The following is a 22,315-nucleotide window of genomic DNA, read 5'->3' on the forward strand; positions in this document are numbered from 1 at the left end:
TTCAGCAAAGCTAAGCCTGGCTCAGGGCAGGGCTTATAGCCCAGTGACAACACAGAGATGCTCTTAAACCATTCGAGTTCGGCCTGATAAGCCACAGCAGGAGCACAACCCACCCTTGAGAAGCCCAGCTCCTCTTGTCCCCAGGGCATTGACAAGACATTTTCAAGTCCCGTTCGCATGGTGACTAAGCCAAAGGCTTGTTTAAATCCATGATAAAAATCTCAGGGCTTGTTTAACCTCCTTGCTAGCCCAAGGTTGAATTTGTTTCAGTGCATCTCCATGCTAACGCTGCTCTAATTTCAAGCTATCTGGATCATGACTGGGAGCCAGGAGTAGGGGTGCAAGAGCTCATCAGCTAATCCAATTGTTCCACATACCTCAAGGACTATTTTCCAGTTTGCTAACCTGAGCTACTTGTTGCAATAATCCTTTATCTACACTGAAATCAACTGAAGACCAAGGTGTGCAGTTAAGCCTGGCTCAGGCACTGTGCAGCCCATCATTCCAGCATTTATTCTGCTTCTCCACTTCGTTTTACAGCCTGCATCAAACTCCACCTGCCAGGAAAAACATTACCCAAACCAGCTCTTTATTTAAGTTTAAACTGGGTAATTTAAAGCCTGCTCAAGCCTGGCAGCACTACACTGCAGTGAAGACACAGAGATATATTAAGCTCCCTGTAAATATGGAGTATTTCGTGTTTTTATTAAAAATTAAAGCTCATCAGCAACAGGGATCATGGCATTTACCTGTCACTGAACTCACACCAAGAGTCAGCTGCATGTGAGAAATGACAAAGCAGAAAAAATTATCAGGCCAGGTCTTTACCTTGTCTTAAACACCTCGAGGGATTCCTCTTCCCTGCCAGAACCTTCCACCAGCTCTGCTGCTGCCTTTGGGGTCAGCCCAGCCCGCACTCACCTGGCCAGGAGAGCCCCAAACTGCCTCAAGGGCTGCTCTTCCCTGCCTTCAAAATGACAGCGACGGCTCCAAAATGAAGGGACGGGGATAAAACTGTAAAGCCTCTGCCTCATTCCCAGCTTTTATGGAAAAAAGGCAAAAGCCACTTCTAACAGGAATATATGATAGCGGTTAGTCCTTATTCTAGGAAACCTAATAGGCTTACAACAAGCTTTGTTCGGGCATTTTTCTGTGCTACCGACATCACTTCTTTCTACCAAAAATGTACCTTAAAACAAAAGAAAACCACACATAATATCGAATGGAGCTTGCAAGTTAAAACCACAAAACCGAAATATTTACTGCCTCGATGTGCACTGAAAAGGAAAAGAAAAAAAAGCAAATAAATAATTTTAAAAGGGGTGGGGGGGGAAGCCTTAAAGCGTATCACGAGAATGGGATCAGGGAAGAGCGAGGCCACCCCTTCAGGACCAGGGGAGAATTAACCTGCATTTCTCCATCCCATCTGCAAGCTTACGGCTCTGCCACCCATTTTGTTTCAGATTAAAGGAAAAAAAAAAATTAAAAAATAACGACCTCAGCGGCACAGAGAGACGACCCCACCCCGGGGATGGATGCCCGCCCGGTCCTGCTCTCCGTGCAGGTGACCCCGCCGCAGGTGCCACCCCGGGCATCCCCCCGCCCCTTCCCCATCCCCCGGAGACGATGCCGAGCCCGAAAACGCCGGCATGGAGCACAGGGAAGGGATTATTTACCGCACAAATGCGAGATAAAAGGGAGAGGAGAGGTGTGGACGGCGCGGGAGCCGCGCGGCCAAGGTGAACCGCGGCCGGCTAACATGGTGGAGGCTGCGGGGAGCCGCGACCCCCCGGCCGGCGGCAGCGAGGGGCGAGCCGCGGGTGTGCGGGGCCAGCACCGAGGTGACAGCGGGCGGGAGGCTGAGGGGAAAGGGCTGAAGGGAGAGAGCGGCGGGGAAAACGCTGAGAGGAAAACGCTGAGGGGAGAGCGCGGCGGGGAAGCGCGGCGGGGCTGCTCCCTCAGGGCGGGAGCAGGACGGGGAGGACGCGCTCACCTGCCATGGCGGGCTGAGGGCGGCAATGGCGCTGGGGGCTGCGGCTCCGCTCCCCTCGGTCTCCACGGCGAGTGCGGCGGGGCCGGGCGGCCCCGGCAGGCAGAGCACGGGGCGGGACGGGCCCCGCTCCGCCCCCCACAAGATGGCGCGGCCCCGGCCCCGCTCCCTCAGGGCTCGGCCGCCATGGCGGCCCCGGCGCTCGGCGGGGGAACAGCCCGGTGTGCCCTGAGGGAGAGGCCTCCGGCTGCAGGGGTTTATGCATGAAGGACGCAAACGGCAGAGTCACGGCATGGGGCAGGTTGAAGGGACCGCAGTGGGGCTCTGGTCCAAGCTCGCTGCTCAGGCAGGGGCATCCTGGAGCACATGGCACAGGGCTGTGTCCAGAAGGGTGTGGGATATCCCCGGCCAGGGCCGTTCCGCAGCCTCTCTGGGCAGTGCAGCACTGAACAGGCTCTCCAGGGAATGGCCATGTCCTCAGGGCTGGCAGGGCTCCAGGAGTGCTGGGACAAGGCTCTCAGGAGCATGGTGGCATTGTTGGGAAGTCCCGTGCAAGGCTAGAATTGGATCCGTGGTGCTGATGGGTCCCGTGCAGTTCAGGAGGTTGTGTTATTCTGTTATTGTGGTTTTAGGAATCAGTGCTTGGTCATCCATACAGGAAAGTTCTTCCTCATGTTCAGGTGTAATTTTGTGTGCTTACGTTTCTGCCCATTGCCTCTTGTGCCATTGCTGGACCCCAGGGAGCAGAGCCTGCTCCATCTCTGACACCTCCTGCCGATATTGATGGATATTTGTGGATATTGGTGGATATTGATGAGGTCCCCAAACAAAGCTCCTTGGGCCCCTCATCTGGGGGTCCCTCTCCAGCCCCCAGGAAAATGTCTTTGCCTGGTGTCCCCAGCCCTGGCCCTCTTGGGGCTTTGCTTTGGGGTTTCTTTTTTCTTTGTTTGTTTTTTAATTATTATCTTTTAAGGAAAATCCAGCTTTTACAATTGGAGTGTGAGTTTAGGGAGTAACAAAAGAATCACAGAATCATTTAGGTGGGAAAAGACCTCTGAGGTCAAGCCCAGCCCGTGCCAAATCACCATCACCCCAACCAGACCATGGCACTGAGTGCCACATCCAGTCATTCCTTAAGCACCTCCAGGGCTGGTAACTCCACTGCCTCCCTGGGCAGCCCATTCCAATGTCTAATCACCCTTTCTGTGAAGAAATTCCTCCTGATACCCAACCTAAACCTCCCCTGTTGTACTAGAGGAGGCTAAAAGATGACACCTCCACCACATCCACAAGCCTGAAAACACCATTTTCCCTGAGATTTCCAGTTTTCTGCTGGGGGCCAGGACAAATGTGACACAAATGTGACACAAATGTGACACATCTCCCCCAGCCCACAGAGCTGGCTGTTTTCAGGCACGGCTGACGTCTGCAGCTCCGGTAGGCAGCGCTGGACGCTGCCTCTCTCACGTCCCTCTCGGCAACATCTGACATCTCTAATGGCTTCTGACAACGTTAACTCACTCTAATTTGTGTCCTGCCCTTTCCAGAACGTGCAGTTCTCAGACACATCAGCTCGTGGCTCCTTCCCTTTCTCAGGGCTGTTCTGGGCTGAGCCCCTGCAGCTGATTCCTGCCCTTTCTCCTTACACCGGCTGTCCTTGAGGAGATAATGACCCATGCTGGGCTTTCTCCCCCAGCCCTGCTGGCTTTTAATTAATGATCAGCCCTGAGTCGATGGGAAAGGGCTCCCCAGACCACTGGCACTAACTGGACCCTGTTTCACCCAGACCTGCCATTCTCTGTTGATCTTTTGGGTTGCTGTTTGTGCAGTGTTTGGCAACCAGGAATGTTGGCTGGGTGTTTGTTGACCAGGTTGGAGAGCTGGTCCAGCTTCCCTCCCACTCCCCCATAAAGAGGTTTCATCCAATCCCATCAAAAGCCAGGAGCTTGCTTTCAGACCAGAGACCCCACGAGGCCTCTGCAGCATTTGTGCTTATCCTCAGGTATATTTTTTTCCACGTTCACTGCAATACTCTCCTGGCTAAGCTTTTTTTAAAAGGTTTTCCAATGAGAACATATGGAGAACTCTATAGGGCAGGGCTAAGGCACAACGCCTGATTATTGATCCTTGCCATTATTCAATACCTGGCCTTATCCCAAACGTAGACACAGACTTCAGTGCAGCTTTTAAACGCTAAAAGCCTTTGTTTGTCAGGGTTGGGGAGTGTGGGGCCATGACAGGAGGGACATTTTAGCAGTGCCAGATTGATGGAGGCTGCAGCAGTTTTGCTGTTGACAGGAGTTTGTGCTGGAAGACAGATCGTGCGTGCTCAGTGTCCCTGCAAGGCCTCCCTGTGTTCAGGATCAGGGACAGAGACACAGCTCTGTTTATTTTGTTTTTGAGTGTTACAATTTTCCAACCTGCCCTCCCCAAGTGAAAGATGGCAGAGGGAAATACAGGTAATACAGTGAGAGAAAACACATCAGTCAGATTGAAAAGTAACAGATAAAGACCTCAGGGTTGTGATAATCCCAAGGACAAGCCAGGGAAGGATGATAAAGGTGGATTTAGTGCTCCAAGAATTGAATTTGACACAGCTAGACGCCCTGGAACCATGGGCTCAAACCAGTAAAGCCTTTTTCAGTCCTTTTTAATCTTAAATTGATAAATTCCCTTCCAGGTGGCCTCCCATGCTGCAAAGTCTGAGAAAATTCCCTGGCAATTCCCTTGTTCAGGAAGTCAGAGCCCATTTTATGCCATCACACTGTCCAGCTACAGACATAGAAACAATTTTACTGGGATATAATTTGTGTTATTAAAATGTAGCGAAGAACCCTGAGGTATTTATCTAAACATTCAATCATTCCCTGCCTGAATGATTCCCAGGTCCATAAAAATGCTGGAAGAATTGGAGCCATGGGATGTGCATGTCCTTCATCACCACACAGCAGGAGAAATTAGCAATCATTAATCATTTGAGATCCAGAGTCAGACACATTCCCTTTGTTTTCTCCTCTACTCTACATCTTGTCTGGATTACTTGAGCTCCTCAAAGCTCACTCAGGGACTTACCTGAACAGGTGAGGTGTTGCTGCACACTATCACAACAGTCTAAGGAAGCTTTACTGAGGACATTCCCCAGTTTTTATTTTGGTTGTTTCTTCATGGCTCTGTGTGGATCAAAAGGAAGGACAAGACTGCAGGTCAGGGTTTTTCTCAGATGCAGCATGGACATTACTGGCATAAATTTCAATGCTGAATTGTTTTTGGCCGGCGTCTCTTGCTCAAAATTTCCATTTTAAATCCAAGAGTTGTCTCTGCTGTGATGTGAATCATTGATCTGAGCACATGATGTCCAAAAGACCAAATCAAAATTTCACATCCAGGGGTGGTATCTAGTGAATGGCATCCTCACCCTTGGCAGGGCAGTGGAATGAGATGGTCCCTTCCAATGGACCCAAACCATCCTAGAATTGGTTGGGATCCATAGCTCCTATCCAATCTTGTTTTCTTGGCATGTTTTGAGTTTAGTTTTTATAACATTAAAAAAAGAAAATTAAAAATAAAAATAGCCTGCCTTGCATTAGATTAGTAACATTCTGTGTGGATCCCACAGATGGAGTCCAGCAGTTAAGAAGAACCCAGCACTCCTGTCTCTGGATAATATCTTTCACTGGATTAGATGAAATAAAAATGGAACCCCTGCTATTTCAAGAGCAGTCTAGGAGGTGAGTGGAAACTCCCCCAAATAAGCAAAAAAAAAGTTAACTCACAAACAGTGGTTTGTTTTTTTTTTTTTTCTTCTCCCTCTGGAATATGGAATTGTAACTGGGGAGAGGAGCTGGGCAAACCCTGGTTTCACTCTGTGAGGTGAGGAAAGGAAGTGTGAGCTTGGTTAAAATGCCACCTACACCACCTGGTGGGAAACTCCAGCTCCCGACCCACAGGAATTTTTCATTATCTCGGGACAGCCATGACTCGCTGTTCCCCTCAATGTCAGGTGGAAGTCGAGTCAGAAAAAACGTGTTTCATTCTCAGAAATGGGCTCTGCCAGCCGAGCTCAACCCCCCGGTTGTCATCAGCAAAATGGAGGCAGGAAACATTTGTAGGGAGTTTAATTAATGCAAAGTGCTCTCGGTAGCAGAGATCGGAGATCTCGGGCCAAGCACTCAAATTACGGAGCTCCAGCCAGCGACCCAGGCGGCAGGGACCGGGGGAGGCACAGCAGCGCTCTGAATTCGTGTCATGAATAAATCAGGAGGTGAGCAGCAGAGATCTGCGTGCCTGCAGAGCTGTTGGGTCCCTGCTGCTCCTCTCACCGTGGTTTCCCCTCTGGCAGCTTTGGAGAGAGGAGACCTTCCTTCAGCTTGGGGTTTGCAAAATATTTTGCAAGTGGAGACGAGGTTGTGGGAGCCAGGAGAGTACAATCAATCAGGAGAGTGCAAACAACTCATCCCAGGTCCCTCTCTTGTCCCTTTAGCGTTGCTCAAACCACACCAGCCATGGGATATTCATCCCAAGCTGCCAGGAGTACAGAGCAGGGAGAGTGCTCCAGAGTGCTCCTGGTGACACTAACTCAGCTGGACAGCCTGTGCTCTGCAGGAGAAGGCAATTTTCCTGCTGCTGTTCTGTCTAGTACCTCAAGGCTGTACCAAAGAAATGAGATTTCACTTGCTGAGTCAGGGACAAAGCCTGTGTTTGACAGGAGGAGGAAATGGGCTGAGTCACCTCTTCGAGTTCATCCCCAGGCTGCTTCCCAAAAACACAGCTCCTGAAATGAGCTGAGAACCCTTAAATCCTGGGCAGAGTGTGGGCAGGAGGAGGCCAGGAAAGCAGCCTGCGTTTGTCCTGCCTGGTCTGTTCTCCTGCCAGGCTCTCCTTGGCAGGATGCTGAATCCCTGCAGCCACATCTGTCTCAGAGGCACGGCAGGAGCCCGGGGCTGATGGCTCCCGATGGTTCTGCTCTCCTGGGCACAGTCACCCTGGAGTTCTGTTCCATTAGATCTTCTCAACATTGGATGAACCCTGAGGCATCTGCAGGGATGGTTTTCAAGGGGGAGACAAGCTGGGGTTTGTCACCTTGTGTCACATTCACGTGTGGCTCCTCAAAGTTGTGGGAATAGAGAGCGGCTCCTGTGGGCAGATGTGGATAAGCAGGACCAGAGCTGCTCATTCCCACTTAAACTACTTCCAGAATGAGGTGGACATGGTGCACAAAATAATTTTGAGGTCCATTAGAGGAATTTTATAGCACAGAATAAAAGAGGTTTTCTTAAGCCACCTGCAGTGGGAGTTCAAGTGAAGGTCCTTCACTCTGCAGAGCCTGGTGGCTGCTTACTCATCCCTCAGCAGAGAAGTGAGAGCAGAGACACAGTCCCTGCTCTAACCCACTTGCAAGTCATTCCCCAAAAACATCCTCAGAGAGGAAGGATGGGCTTGGGTCACTTTTACCCCGTGACTCATTTAATCCCTCGTGTGAGCATAGCAACAAAACCACACAGTGACATCAGGAGTGACACAGACACACCAGCCTCCTCCAGCAAGGGGAAGAAGGCAAAATAAACAAGTGGTGCTGAGACATGAGTTAGACCAGGAGCCCTCTACAAAGCAGCTGCTGAAACTGAGCTGTCCAAACCCCACTGGGACACTGGGAGTGGTCACTCACACACGGAAAAGCAGAACTCCTGGAGGGAGAACTGCCCAAAGCAGAGCTCCAGGCAGGTCCAGCTCTGGGACTGACTGTGGAGACACCCTCAGTTCCTCCTTGCCCTGGCAGCTGGAGCAGGGCTTGTCACGGGAGTGCAGAGTGGGCAATTATAGAAGCAGGGATGCCACAGGGCTGGCCAGGCTCTCTATTTATAGTTCCCTGCCAGCACAGCTCTCCCTCTGTGCTCCTGCTCACAGGTGAAGGCACAGGCCATGCCCTGAAAGGCCAAGTGAAAACAGAAAGAGGAAGGACTAGCAACCCCTTTTATGATTAGAACCAAGAATCAGAGCTGGAAGGACAAAAAAGAAATCCACAGAGAGCCAGGAACAATGAACTCCAACTTCTCCCCTGAAAATTGCCCTGTAGTTGGTTAACCCCTTCCCTGCCTGAAGTGCCACCTCTCTGCTGTTCTTAATTGGTGTCACTGAAGTGTTCTGCAAGCTCTGGCCCCTCTTGCCTTCTTGAATTGTTTCCAGCAGAGGTGGGAGAAGGACTGTGGGCCTGCCTGTTCCTCTGCAGCCCTGGACCCATGGCCAGGGTGGGAGGAATAGCCCAGGACAGCATCCCAGCCACTGCCCCTGCCCCAGGGATGATCCACTCCAGACTGAGCCTCTGCCAGCTCCAGGGTGGCAGCAGGCCAGGGATCCAAGTCAAAGAGTTGCCTTTGTTTCATGGGGAGGATTAAACCACGAGCTGTTTGTGAGCTGAACTTTGAAGTGTCTCCCCAGTGATCTGAAATGCGATCATGCAACAGAGAGACCTCTACAAATACTCTTTTTGTGTTTGAAGTTGGAGACCTTCCACTGGTTTATTTTTAGGCATGCATTTGCACTGGCCCTCTTACAATCCTGCCTCTGTTCTTGTGCAATAAAAGACAAAGAGGATTCACTTGACCTCCAGTATCAAATACAGAAAAAATAAGGCATTTGTCTGGAAAAGAACCACCCAAAATAGCAGGGAAGAGGTCATGCTGTGATATGGACTGTTAGTGTTGAGAGACAAGAAAAATGAGGATTATAGGAGCTGGCAGGCTTCTTCTAATGACACATTAATGAAAACTGCTAGAAAATTAAAAGGTGATGCTAATTAGTATTTGTAGGTTTAAGGACCTGAGATCTTTCCCTTTTACACTAAACATGTGCCTGAGAGTAAGAAACAATCCCTGCTGAGGTGAGTTCTCAGTTTTCTTCGAGGATTTGTTCTCGACCCAGAGCATTTCCTTTGCTACATGTGGCTTTAGCTGAGAAACTGATACTCCTGCATCAACCAGCTCATGTTCCCCAACCTCCTCACAGCCCCTCCTCAGGCTTTGCAACACCCAGATGTACACAATTATCACTGCATTCATCTTCTGTCTTGCCCCTCCTTGAAGAAGCTGGGGAAAGAGCCCAGAGGATCTGACTGGATGTTTAATTTCTGTCACATCAGCAGGGCCATCTGCACCAGGCATTTCCCACTGACAAGAGAAGGAAGGTTAAAACCTCTCATGACAGGTTAACAGCATGATTTGCAGCAACAGCTTAAATAAATGGTTGCAGGCATGAAAGAGTAGTAGGCAGCTAATCCTTTAAAGACTTAGGAGCAGCTACTACTTCAGCCCAAGTAAATATTTCAAAACAAAATTAATTAGTGGTGACTAGTGGATTTGCTGCCCTTTGCTTTAACAGCCCAGGATGAAATGGTGATTCCTCCACAAAATTTTTGCTTCAGTGCCAAATCTGCTGTTTCACAGGAGCTGAAAGTCCTCTCGGAGAAGATTCATCACAGATTTGTTCCTCTCTGTAACTGCAGAGCTGGAAAAGCTCTGCATGAACCTCATAGATCTGTGTTGCTGAGGGAGGGGAGGTCTCTTTGTGCTGCCCCAGGGATGAGGAAAACAGCATGGCTCAGAATCCAGCCCAAGTACAGTGTGGAGGAAGGAAATGTCACTTCCTGATGCTTATCAGAATAAAGCCCTGTCCATGCAGGTCACAAAACAGAGCTGCCAGTAATTGCCTTACTTCCAATTGAAAGCAGTTCCTTAATCCCTGCCTAGACACAGGAAAGCAGGGAAGGAAAGGCCTCAGGGAAACAAATCCTGAATCACAACAAACCATGGTCTGCCTGAGCCCACAACAGCAAACCAGTCAATTCAATCAATTGGAAACAATAATTTCTGATCCACAATGGAATTCTTCCCTCCATGACCCTTGGCTCCACCTCAGAACAAAGCCAACTCTCTTGGAAGGCTCTGTCAGGGCCTTGCTGGACTGTCTGGACTATTTTTAATCAAATCCAGCATTCCTAAAAACCCTCAAGCTGCTTTTGTACTCAGGAGGGGGAGAGGAACTGTGTGCACGTGCACATGCACATCCCACACAGGACACAGGAGAGGGACACAGCACCTGCCTTGGAGCAGGGCAGCACAGCTGGGCCAGCACAGAGCCTGGGAAAACAGCAAAAATCATCTCTTTTCATCAGGCTGAGACTGCAGGAAGTGAAGGCAGGACTGGCCCGAGCTGGGAGTGTGTCTGCAGTGGTTGGGAGGCCAGGGAGATGCAAGGGCTGGGTGATGTCCCCTACCTGTGAAGGGATGCAGCTCCTGAGGACAGCAACGAGGACAGGCCAGCTGGGAAGGCAGGAGCAGCCACAGAGTCCTGGAGCTTTCAGGACAGAGATCTTGAGAAGAGCAGGACAAACACCCCAAGGGAAGGGCCAGGAGAAGGCTGGAGGTGAGGTTCAGGAACAGGCAGAGGGGATGAGGAGCAGGTGCATGGGTGGGGTGATGTTCAGGACTTTTAAGGACCAGGGAGAGGGGGAGGAGTGTGGAGAGTGCTTGGAGCAGCTCATTCGGAGCAGGGCACAGCAGAGATCCCTCTGGAAGTTGTGCTGAGTCATTTCTTCCTGCCTTGAGGGGTTTTTACGTGGCTTTTGTGCCACAGCAAATCCCTATTTCTGTACCGAGCCTCTCTGGGAAGAGTGATGCTGAATTTGGCTAATTGCAGGTGACAGAAAGCAAAGCTGGGCTGGGCTGAGTGCTCCTGCAGGAGAGCCCCAGGGAAGAACAGAGATGCTGCTGCTCATTTTGCTGTTTGCTCACACACAGCACTGGCTTCTGGCTGTGTATAGCTTCACATCCTCTCTGTGCTCTTTCCCTCAACTTCTACTGAAATGTTCTCAGGACTAAGGTCAGAGCCCTGCTGCTCAGCCCAGCCTCCTCACACCTTTCCCACACAGGACAACACCCAGCCAGGCCCTGACCATGAGGTTATCAAAAAGTGAGAGGAGATGGAATTCACTGCTAGAAAATGAACAAGGAGTTACAAACTTGAGTTTCCATGGGACCAGCCACAGGTTTTGCTCTTCTCCCCATCCCATGTCCATGCTGGACCTCTCAGAGAGAAGGAGCAGCAGTGATGCCAGAAACATCTATGGGACAAATCTGGAGAACTGGCACCTGCTTTCCCAGGACTGGCCTGCAGCTGCTTCCCTGCAAGTGGGAATTATGTCGCTGGGGAATGAATGGTTGGACTCAGTGATGTTAATTAAAGGTTTCTTAACAATTCTATGTCTCTTACATGGATCTGTGTATGGAAATGTGCAAAATCCTCAGTGTGAGAGTCATTGTGGCTGGGGAGCTTCAGCCAGAGAGGAACTGGGACAGGGTGAGGGATCCCTTCAGGGCTGTGGCTTCTCCTGCCCTCACAGCTCACACACAGTCCCCAGGCTGGTGAAACTCCTCTCCCCATCCCTTCACCACTTCCAACAACCTAGAGCACAATTTCTGCCTCTCCTTTCACCATTTGCACAATACTTTGGTTAATTCTGGCTTTGTTCACTCAAAAAAAAAAAAAAAAGTGATTGACTAAAAAAAAAGTGATAGACTAAAATCTTTGTTTTTCTAATGAATAATACCAGGAGGATTTCTGGGGCACAGGACTCCAGAATGACATTTCCAAATCTTTCCAGCAACTCCATGGCATTAAGGTAATTAATTGTGAAACTACACTCTGCAACAGCAATTGAAAATAGCATTGAGAAGACACTCATAAAGCAGAGAAGAGCCTGGAATCTGCCTGCTTGTTCTTTCTCCAGAGCTTCTGTGCACAGTAACAGCCATCAGGCTCTATAAATGCTGCTTGTTTTTCCCTGAGACAGCTGCCTTGCCTGCAATGGAGGAAGCTCCACAAAGGGAGCAGCTATTCAGTGTTCCCTTCATTCATCAGTGCCTTATCTGTCATTCCAGCCCTGCTCTAGAACCACAAACTCCCTCCCAGGCCTTTTCCCATTCCCCTCACTGCTGCAGGGAATCAGTCAGGGCTCCTTAAAACCTGGATGTCAGCTTGAATTCCTCTGGATCCAAGTATTTCCCGCGGCTGGAATCCCCTTTTTCTTTCCTAGAAGTGTTTCTTTTTTTCCCAGTTAGATACGAAAAACCCCTGTGGAGAGAACTTTTTCTTCTGGCCATCCCTCACACAGCCCTGCTTATTTATCCACTGTGCTGCCTGAGGACTTTGCTTCCATCAAAGAAAAGCAAATTCATTAATTCCTTTCCTCCAGGAATGTCAGCATGTTCGTAGAATCAGAGTCACAGAATGCCTCAAGTTGGAAAGAACTCATAAGGATCATCCAAGTCCAATTTCTTCTGTCCCCTACATTCATCCTGCTTAGGTGATCCCCCTTCCCAGCTTTTTGCATCTTCTTCCTCCCTTTCTGCTTTTTCCATCTAAACTTTCCTTCCACTTCCACTCCCCAAATAAACCCAGGTTCTTGTCCCCTAAGAGAGGCTGATTCATGGTCTGACGTCAGCAGCTGCTCTCCTGGCCAGAGCCAGCTGGAATTGACACATTCCAGCTGCTGCCAGCAGCAGTGTCCCTTGTCCCCTGAGCCACCCCAGCTGCAGGGGCTGGTGGCAGGGAGGGAACGTGCCCAGCTGTGCCTCCAGAGGTGGAAAGGGAGATCCTGATTTAACCAGTTCTTCCTCAGAGTGCAGCACTGGGATTCACACAGGGGAGTGAGACAAGTGAGGGAAGAGATGCAGGTTAAAAAAACCAGCTTGGCTCAGGGTTTGGGTTTAATCTGGAGCACTGAAGGAGGAAGAAAGGCAATTCTGGGAGTACATTCAGAGCAAGGTGTTTGTCCAGCCCTGATCTGTGGACAGCTCCATGGCCTGCTCTGCACTGTCAGTCACTCCTGCCCCCTCCTTCCAGAACGTTCACCCCACCTGGGGCTCAGGTGACAAGTGTGGAGTGCTTTGTGCAGCCTGACAATGCTGGGGCTATTCCAGAGCTGCTGCCTCCCTCACTCCAGCAGCACCTGGGAGCTGGAGGCAGCACAGCCAAAGCCCAGGACAGTTTTTAGTGCACTCTGACTCCTGTGAAGGTGGGAAAGACAAACTTATGGTTACAGAGAATATAGAACTTTATTCATATTAAATGCATCCACTTGCATCACTCCAGGACACCAAGACACCCCAGTTCAGGAGACAGCCTGGTTTTACCTCACAGAAGTGGAGCCATCACTCTGTTTTCCCTGAATGACACATCAGCAAAGCTGGCAAAGCAATCCAGAGGGGGTTTGTTCAGTACAAACTACACAGAGAACTTCTCTGCACAGCAAATTATCTACACAAGGACTAAAGGACTTCAAAAGACAGACAGCTGGAATTCAAGTGTCTCCAACACCCACATTTGTCAAGCCCAGGATTTCTGGTATTTAGACATCTGAGTCTGGGTTCCAATCCTTCTCCCAGTATCCATCTGGTTGTTCAAGTAACAGGCAAACTCCAACACCAGTCCTTGTGAAGGATGAAGATTTTGCCAAAAGCAACAATGGCACGGGGAAAGCTCGCTTGGGAAGGATGTGTTTGTGAGGAAATGAGCTTGGCCAGTCTGACAGGGAGCTGTGGAGCAAGTGCACTGTGTGGAAATCACTTCCTGCAAGTGCTGCTTTCCCCCCCTCATCAGACTTTATTTACTCCAGGCAAGCTCAGGACTTCCAGTAGTTTGGAAGCATTTCTGATGGACAGAGAGCAAAAGGAGAATTTAACTACGGTCTGTGTGCAAAGGTAACGCAACAATAACCACAATCTCATGGAATGCTAAAATAAACTCTGGAAAAAACAGAGAAAACAAGTATCTGCTGCTGAAACCAGCTCATCTATTTTTGGAAAATTGCAAGGATTGCCTCGCCCAGGAAGAGCTTCCCAGTGAGCAGAATTATGCAACCCCAAGAGGAAAAAATAAATCCCAAGTTCTTTGCAATTCCTTTTGGTCAATTCCGGGCTGGAGCCCCCACCCCCCAAACTGGAAAACCTGGAACACCTCAAGCCCAGGACACACATCAGCTGTGCCCTGCCAGCATCAGGGGAACTAGCAGCTCTGACCAACCTAATTAGAGCAGGATTAATTAAGGGTTCAGTCGTCGAAGTCGGGGATGTCGTCGTAGGAGTAGCCCCGGTAGCCCTTGGAGGCGTAGTAGGCGATGCGCAGGTGGTAAAAGCCCGGCAGGAACACCAGGATGCCGATGATCAGCACGGGGATGGCCCGGTCGGTCTCCTGCAGGGACACACAGCCCGGGGCACTGACACCTGCAGGAGGGGCCCTCCTCCCTCTCACACCCTGCCTGGCCTCAGGGAAGTGCCCCTGCCTGGAGTGAGGTGATCTGTGAGCTCCTTTAAACCCAAACCATCCCGTGGTTCTGTGATCCATCCCCAAGGCCTGGCGAGCTGAGAAATAAAAATCCATCTTCCATCAGAAATATCTCAGCTGCTGTCAGGCTCAGCCCTTAATCCTGTCCTGGCATCTCCTTCTTGCTGCAGGAAGCCCTCAAGAAACCTCATCCTTCACCAGGAACCCCCATGGACGTGCAGCCAGGGCTGGGAACTGCTCCATCTGTGCCTGGAGTGCTGCTGATAGAGCCCAGAGGCTGCTGCTGCCACAGAGATAACGCAGAGCTGCCAGCCTAGCCTGAGCCCACAGCACAGGGAGCAGGGGAGAAGCACCCAGAACTGCAGGAGCAGCTCCCCTTCCCATGGATCACAACCACAGCCAGATGGGGAAGTGCTGCCTTGCCCCACACAGGGTCTGGCAGCTCCCCCCCTGTCTCTGCACGATCTGCACAGGCTGAGATCTCTCCAGGACAGGGATGTGACCCCCCCAGGGACTCTCAGCCCTCTCTAGAGATGGCCAGCCCAGCTCTGAGCCTGCTCCAGCCAGGCTGACTGCAGGATCCCAGGGAAAGGGGGCTGCCAGCACAGCCAGGCTGGGGTGGGAATCAATTCCCTGCTCCCTTCCTGTGGCTCTGAAATTCTACACTGAACATGATCACAGGATCCTTGAGGCTGGAAAAGACCTTCCAGGTCATCAAATCTAACCATGACCCAGCACCACCCCCAGGGTCACCACTAACCCATGTCCTGGTGTTCTGAACACTCCCAGGCATGGGGACTCCACCACTACAGCTGTGCCAGGCCTTTCCCACCCTTTCCACGACAAACCTTTCCTAATTCTGAATGTAAACCTGCCCTGGTGCAACTTGAGGCTGTTTCCTGTCACCTGCTGGCCCATGAGGGCTCAGGGCAGCTCTGGGGACAGGACAGGAGCATGGCAGAAGTGCCATGAAGCACTCACCCCTTTGCTGATGTACCCTGCCAGCAGCAGGGCTCCGATGATGATGAGGAAGGTCCCGATCATGAAGAGCACCACAGCCAGTGCAATGGCCTTGTAGGGGATTTTGGGTGGGCTCTTCTTGAACTGGATGGAAAAACCCAAATATTGAGCAGCTGAATGCAGCACAGCTCCCCTCCCAGCGCAGTACAGATGTGACCCCACAGCTGGCAGAGGTGACACAGGACAAAGTGCTGCAGCAGCTCCGCTGCTGGGCTCTGTCACAGCCCCTCCAGGAGGAATTCTGCTCAGGGAGACCCTGCTGAACCAGCCCTTACTCCCAGTCCTGTTCCCAGGACGGCTCTTTGGGCTCTCCAGAGGGGAAGGACCAAGGGTTTGGCTCCCACCCGGCTCTGTCCCTCCCTGAGCTGCAGCTGCTCCACCAGAGATACATGAGAAGCAGCTCCCTGTGCAAGGCCAAGCTGTGGCTGTCCATCCTTGTGGTTTTACAGCTTCCTTTCCCACTTTTTACCTGCAGGTCAATGTATCCATCATCGGTGCTGGAGAGCTTGGAATATTTGACTTTGCTACTGGGAATCCCAGCAGAGAGGTTGGTCCGTGACGACATCATTCCAGGGGGGCCTGGGCATCAGCTACAGCCTGGAAACCAAGGGAAGAGCAAAACAGGAGAGAAACCTGAGTGGTGGCAGTCTGAGAGACACAGGACAGAAGGTTCTGAAGAGAAACTCCTGTGTCAAGGCTGTGCCACCCAATGGGCATCTCTGTTCCTCTTCATAAGTTAAAACTTTTCCAACAGAGGATCTAAGCATTTCATTTGAAGCCTAAAATACAAAATGGATACAGCTACTGCAATACTTGGAATCAAGAACCTGTGCTTCAAACTAGATTGACATTCCAGGGTAGGGCCCAGGGTCTGACCCAGCTCTCACTCCACAAGGAACTCCTGCTGCCAGCAGGGAGATATCCAAGCTCTGGCTGTTCCTGAACCAGCAAATAAACCCAAACCAGAGCTAAACAAAGCAGCTTTTCAATCACCAGGAGATTTTGCAAGAGAGCAATTTTTGGAAAAAAAAAACAACCAACCAAATAACCAACCCAAACCACTGGAAACTGGAATGAAATGGAGGTGTCATGGAGACAGCAGGAGTGACTCAGAGGGAGCAGGACAAGGGGACAGAGTGTGAGTGGTGAGGTTACCAAACCCCAGGGACAGCCCAGGGTGTGCACAGCAGGGTCCCAGTGCCAAGGGGACACTGGGGACAGGGATCAGAGCCAGCTGCTGTCCCTCAGAGCCTTCCCATCCTGCCAACCTCCCCCTGCCACAGGACTGGGCTGGGCACCTCTCCCAGCAGGACATGGATTCCCAGGGGAGAGGCAGGGAAGGGCTCCCCACACCTCCCAGCCTCAACAGAGCTCTTATTTTCTGAGAAAGTCTGGAAGCGAGGGAACAAAAGCAGGTATTCCAGCAGTGCCAACAGGAAGGGATAAAAACTCTGTTTCCACAACACTCTTCAGCATCAGAGATGATGCATCCACTCAAAACACTGAGTCTTCACTTGAACTGAAGCCCTTTGTCTCCCCATCCCTCACCCAGCTTCATTCCTCCTGCTGTAAAATTGACTTTTATAAAATCCTCCCTGATCCAAAATTTCCATCACTGAACCTTTGGTTTGACCTTTGGGCTTCTGCTTTAGTAGCAAAAACCAAACACAGACAGAACATTTTCAGCCCCATGGATGATGGAAACACCCCTCAGCTGCAGGGTGGCATTCCCTGCTCCCCACACATCCTTGTTTTTCAGGTCATGACCCAAACACCCCCAGGCTCCCCCACATGCCTGAGGGTAGATGTGAAGGAGGGAAAAAAGCCAGAATAAACCAACCTTTCTGCAAGGTGCCAGATTTCCCAATTCTGCCTCACTTTGCTCTCTGTTCTTACCCACTGCCCCATTATTTACCAAGCTGTTCAGGGGCTTCTCCAGAATTATTAATTAATATTAATAATTATATATAATTATTATTATTATTTATTATTATTATTTATTATTAATTGTTATATAAAATTATTATTATTTTACACTTGCACAAGCTGCCCTGTCCTTCCCATTGCCTCACTTACCAACAAGAAAGAGGCTGTTAAAGACAAATGTGTATGAAATATAAATATAAAATAATCTCTTAGATCTCAAGTTTAAGGGCCACGTTCAACTTCCCTGTGAGCACCACAAGGTTCCAGAGCAGGAAGCAGCACAGTGCTATGGTTTTTGGGAGCCAAATAAATAATCGGGGCCTGTGGCCAAAGCAATTAATGCTGCAGTTCCAAATTTCTAATACTGCAGTTGGCTTTTAAACCCCGCGAAGGAGCCGGGAAAGCCAAACTCAGTCCGGGATCCTGCACCCATCAAGCACAGCCCCGCATGTCCCGCACGGCACCGGGTGACAGCCGCCACCTCCCGCGGGGACACCCGGGGACATCGGGGATGGGGGGACCGGCACGGAAATCCACCCAAACCCACCCCAAATTCACCCCAACTCATCCAAATCCACTCCAAACTCACCCCGAACCCACCCAAATTCATCCAAACCCACCCCACCCCAACCCATCCAAGCGCACTGCGGACCCACCCGAGCTGCCCCCAGCCCGGCCCGGCTCGGCTCGGCCCAGCTCGGCTCGTACCTGCGGCCGGCCCGCCCCATCCTGCCCTGCCGTCCCTGCCCGGCCCTGCCCCGGGAAGTCGCTGCCGCTGACGCCGCTGACGCCGCTTCCCTTCCAGGTCACGCTCGGGCCCGCCCCAGCCTGGCTCTGCCCCGGCGATCTGCGGCTCCTGCCGCGTCCCAGCACCGCCTCAGCAGGGGGAAAGAGCGCCAGGTTGTTTATTTATTCAGCGCCAGGAATTGCTAAAAAGCTTTAGGGCGAAAGCTCTTCCATCGCAGATCTTTTCAGCTAAGGAAGCTGGAGACCTCGGCAAGGGAAGCGCCTGAGCCACCCCTCGGGCTGAGGGGAAAATCAGTGTCTGAACCCAGCATCGTGGGATGGGGAGTGCTGGAAGGGACCTTAAAGCCCATCCAGTGTCACCGCGGGCAGCGACACCTCCCTCTGTGCCCGGGTGTCCCGTCCAGGCTGGCCTGGGACACCCGCAGCCCCTCCCCAGGAGTGCTGGTGGCAGCAGGAGCCCAGCGATGCTGTCCCCAGCCCGAGCAGGGGCTGTCCCCAGCCCCGAGCAGGGATTGTCCCCGCACGGAGCCGGCTCGTGGCCGACACTGCCCCCTGCTGCCATCCTCTGTCACCCGCCGGGGACAGCTCCAGGCGCTTTGTGCCCAGCATTCTCGTGTCCTGCCGACCCGCGGGAAGTGCACAGCCTTCCAAAAAATACACTGAGCATCGGGCAGTGGTTTAGAGTGGAAAAAGCCCTTGCAGAATCGTGAATTCCAACCGTCAGGGCAGCAGACTGGCACCTCTTCCACACCTCTGAGTGATCCAAACTGAACTCAGCCTTGAGAAGGGAATCAGGGCACACCAGCACAGCTTCAAAAGCATCAGTCCATCCACCCACATTTAAACACCACAAACTCCACGAAATTATATTTTTTATTTCCATTTTCCAAGTTTCAGTCAGAATATTGGCTTCAAAAATAAATGAAGTAAGGTCACATAAACTCATGGGATAATAAAACAGCAACCCTAAGCTACAGCTCCACAGGGGAAACTCCAGAGAATATCTTGACCCATTAAATATTGCCCCTTTTCTCCAACAGCAGCTGAAAGGAGTAAGGAATTTCACCTTCAGACAGCATCCAAGAGAGTGTTGGGAGTACAGGAATAGACTAGAAAAACTCAGCTTTCCTATTTCCAATGATACCAGGATAGCAAAATAGTGAATTGAAAAAATATTTACAAAGATATCTACAAGACATGGCTACAGTGCTCCCAGGATGCTCCAAGGCTCTGGAATTGCTGCCTTCAGGCAGGAGGCAGATTCCCCCACCAGTCCTGCTCCAGTTAAGAGCCTTCCTGCTGGTCCTCGATCTTTGGGGCCAGGTAGTACTTGAGGTGTCCCATGTCAGCGATCTTGTACTCCACAACTGGGGAAGAGAATGAAAAAAAGGTTCACGAGGTTCTACATAAAATCCAGCCTCAAGTCCCCAACTGCCCTCAGGCAGAGCCATGGTACTCACCCAGAGGAACATCTGCAGACATGCTGAGTGTGACTGTGGGGGACAGGGGCGTGGCTTTGGTGAAGAAGTTCAGGTACCTCAGGGCAAAGGTCAGCTGGACCGGCTCGTTCATCTCTATTGTAACCTGGGAAAGCAGGCTGGGCTCAGCAAAGGATTCCAGAGCCTGGCACAGCTCAGGCAAAGCCACCCTTAGTGCTGCAGCTCCCAGGGTAGGGCTAAACTGGAGGCATTCAGGGCCTCCCCTCCATGAACCAGAGGGAGACACGGCCCAGACCCTGCTCACTGCAGGGTGCACACCTGAGCTCTCAAGGCCCTTTCCAAGCTATTCCCCACTCCCCAGGGCAGAAGACTTTGCAGCCACCCCACTCACAGCCTCCTCCTCCTTGTCCACGTTGCTGGTCTGGGACAGTTTGATGTTGCCGTTGCCCAGCTCGCCGTTGGCCGAGAACTTGACGCCGTCCTTGGCGCAGGAGATGACGACGGCGTCACCGATGTGGCTCAGGTCCCGGCAGATGCGCGCGAATTCGGCCGAGGGCATCTTCACCACACAGCTGTACTCCTGCTCCTGGGGGCACAGACACAGCCTGCCAGGGCTGGGGGCTCACAGTGACACCCACAGTGACACCCTGCCAGCACTCCAAAGCACGTTGTGTCCTACAATCTGATGTGAATGTGGCAAAGCCCCACAGCCCTTGTTACTTACTGGGATTCCCAGCTGCTCCACATCAAGATCCATCAGCTTCATCTCGTAATCAGAAACCTTCTCCTGGTCTGGAGAAGCAGAGCAGTTACACCACGTGTTTACAACAAGTGACAAACATCAAGTAAACTGCTGCCACTCCCCACTCCCTCCAAAAATGACATTAAAGTTTTCCTTTGTTTTCTTGGAATTGCAACTCTGGGAATTTCCCAACAGACTACAACCTCCAAACTGTTCCAAGAATCAGGTGTCCCTTCCCACTCCTGCAGAATCCATTGCCATTTCCCTCCCTCCTGCACCCCACTCCTGACACATTCCAGTAACAAATGAACTCCCCAATCCAACACTCACTCGGTGCCTCGAACACCAGGGCCAAGGTGTCCGCGTTGTCCTCGGCCCGCAGGGTGATGATGTCCTCGTTCCCTGCACATTTCAGGATTTTGGACATGCTGGAGGGGAGAAAAGCAGGTGACTCATGGGGCTGAGAGCTGACAGAGCAGGAGGGGACATATCACAGTTATCAGGCTCTCCTTTTAACCCTGTTGATAAAGTGGGTGTATGGGGAGACTCCCCAGCCTCTGGCCAGTATCTTGCAGTGCTTGCCAACCCACAAAGTTCTTCCACATCTGCAGGGTGGACCTTGCCGTGCATCAGTTCCTGCCCGTCCCTCCTGTCCCACGGCTGGGCCCTTCGAAGCAGAGCCTGGATCCATCCTCTGATCCCTCCCAAGGGCATTTACACACAGGGATGAGTTTTCCTCTCTCAGCAGTCTCTTTCCGAGGCTGAAGAGCCTCAAATCCCTCAGAGATGCTCCAGGCCCCTCATCTTTGTCACCCTCCGCTGGACCTGCTTCAAGAACTCCGTATCTCTCCTCTCGCGAGGAGCCCAGAGCTGGGCACAAAATCGCCTCACAGGGGGCAGGAACGACCACTTCCCTGACCACGTTCCCCACAATTCTGGAAGGTCTTTCCTAGCGACAGGACTTTAGAGTTGTCACTGGTTCCCCACAGGAGGGCCATGGCGGCGGCCCCCGCCAACTCTGCCTTTTCCCGCCACTCGCCGCCGGCAGTGACGTCACGGCCGCGACGGCCCCGCGCGCGCCGCGAAAAACGGCGCGAGAGCCGTGAGGGGAATGGCGGGGGAGGGAAGGGCTGAAGGGGCTCCCAGCGGCCTCGGGACCCCCCACACCTCCACAGCCCCCCCGGTCCCCAGATCTCTCCTCACACCCCCTTCGGGCAGGGCCCGCTCTCCTCAGCGCCACAGCCCCGGGCCTGCTCGGCCGCCTCATACCAGCGCCCGATGAGACCCCGCCGCCGGCTGACCTGGCCAGGTTGACGCCCATGGCGATGTTGCGGTCGCAGCGGTACGTGTCGAAACCCTCCGATCGCAGCGTGAGCTGCACCAGCGAGACGTGTGAGGAGTCCATGCTCTGTAAGCTGATGCCGCCCGAGCCCAGGTCCCAGCAGGCCTCGGTGATGAGGTCCTTGAGGGCCTCCAGCACTCGCTTGAGCACTGAGCCCTGCACTAGCCGCGCCTCGAACATCTTGGCAGCACCAGCGGGAGCAGCACAGACTGAAGACAACGGCGGAAAAACTGAAACTCAAGAGAAGCGGCCCGCCTAGCCCTCTTTATGCACTCCGCCGCCCCGCCCTTCGGCGCGCATCAGCCAATCACCAGCGCCGCTCTCCTTCAGCCCAACCCCCTCCAAGCTCACATGCAGCTCCCCGCCGCTCTCTGGCCAATCCTAGCGCCGCGCCTCTCCTTAGTCCCGCCCCTTCGTGCGGCGGGAGCCAATCACCGCGTGGCTTACACAGGCCCGCGTCCCGTCTCGCTGCGCAGCGATGGCGGCAGGGCCGCGCACGGCACCTGTCCGTACGGCGCGCCTCTCTTCAGGCACTGTGTCCTGAGCGAAAACCAGCAATAACTTGAATCCGTTTGTCCCTTAGGACCAACTCCTCAAGCTTCTCCCAGCGCCCAGGGACTTCCCCCCCGCGCTCGCTCGCCCGCCCCCTCTCTCAGCGGCGCACGCGCGCCACCCATCATGGCGCACCGCATCATCCGGGTACGCCTGGGCGCGGCCATGCCTCGGCCTAGGCCCCGCCCCCTCCGCCCGTCCCGCGCCGCCCATTGGTCGGC

General features: G+C 52.4%; 3 protein-coding genes and 1 long non-coding RNA gene across 8 annotated transcripts in view; 1 reads left to right on the forward strand and 3 right to left on the reverse strand.

The window, feature by feature from the left end:
* SLC23A2 (solute carrier family 23 member 2) overlaps positions 1–2,094 on the reverse strand; it is a 50,948-nt gene extending 48,854 nt beyond the window's left edge. The window contains exon 1 of the mRNA XM_033081037.1: positions 1,994–2,094. The gene's annotated coding sequence lies outside the window, so the exon portion shown is untranslated. The remainder of the gene's footprint in view (positions 1–1,993) is intronic.
* Positions 1,627–12,630, forward strand: LOC117007727. The gene is made up of 3 exons (XR_004420214.2): positions 1,627–1,739; positions 5,607–5,718; positions 10,914–12,630. It is a non-coding gene; the product is annotated as an uncharacterized LOC117007727 (long non-coding RNA).
* Positions 12,631–12,732: 102 nt separating this feature from the next.
* TMEM230 (transmembrane protein 230) lies at positions 12,733–18,078 on the reverse strand. Of its 3 annotated transcripts, none has more exons than XM_033081040.1 (5): positions 17,981–18,078; positions 15,816–15,943; positions 15,308–15,430; positions 14,066–14,233; positions 12,733–13,050 (listed from the first exon to the last, which is right to left on the reverse strand). In XM_033081040.1, exons 2-4 carry the CDS (start codon positions 15,912–15,914, stop codon positions 14,093–14,095), a joined length of 363 nt encoding a protein of 120 aa, XP_032936931.1. In that variant the 5' UTR covers positions 15,915–15,943; positions 17,981–18,078; the 3' UTR covers positions 12,733–13,050; positions 14,066–14,092. The 3 variants fall into 3 exon arrangements, with proteins under 3 accessions (XP_032936931.1, XP_032936930.1, XP_032936929.1); XM_033081039.2 differs by lacking the exon at positions 12,733–13,050 and adding an exon at positions 13,080–13,229; XM_033081038.2 differs by lacking the exon at positions 12,733–13,050 and having other exon boundaries at positions 13,080–14,233.
* A 796-nt stretch (positions 18,079–18,874) lies between these two features.
* PCNA (proliferating cell nuclear antigen) lies at positions 18,875–22,186 on the reverse strand. Of its 3 annotated transcripts, none has more exons than XM_033081462.1 (7): positions 22,046–22,186; positions 21,502–21,751; positions 20,531–20,628; positions 20,183–20,250; positions 19,850–20,044; positions 19,480–19,603; positions 18,875–19,386 (listed from the first exon to the last, which is right to left on the reverse strand). In XM_033081462.1, exons 2-7 carry the CDS (start codon positions 21,720–21,722, stop codon positions 19,304–19,306), a joined length of 789 nt encoding a protein of 262 aa, XP_032937353.1. In that variant the 5' UTR covers positions 21,723–21,751; positions 22,046–22,186; the 3' UTR covers positions 18,875–19,303. The 3 variants fall into 3 exon arrangements, with proteins under 3 accessions (XP_032937353.1, XP_032937352.1, XP_032937355.1); XM_033081461.2 differs by lacking the exon at positions 22,046–22,186 and adding an exon at positions 21,990–22,008; XM_033081464.2 differs by lacking the exon at positions 22,046–22,186 and adding an exon at positions 21,894–21,912.
* Between the last annotated feature and the right edge of the window lie 129 nt (positions 22,187–22,315).

The sequence above is a fragment of the Catharus ustulatus genome, chromosome 27, assembly GCF_009819885.2.
Source record: "Catharus ustulatus isolate bCatUst1 chromosome 27, bCatUst1.pri.v2, whole genome shotgun sequence".
NCBI classification, from domain to species: domain Eukaryota; kingdom Metazoa; phylum Chordata; class Aves; order Passeriformes; family Turdidae; genus Catharus; species Catharus ustulatus.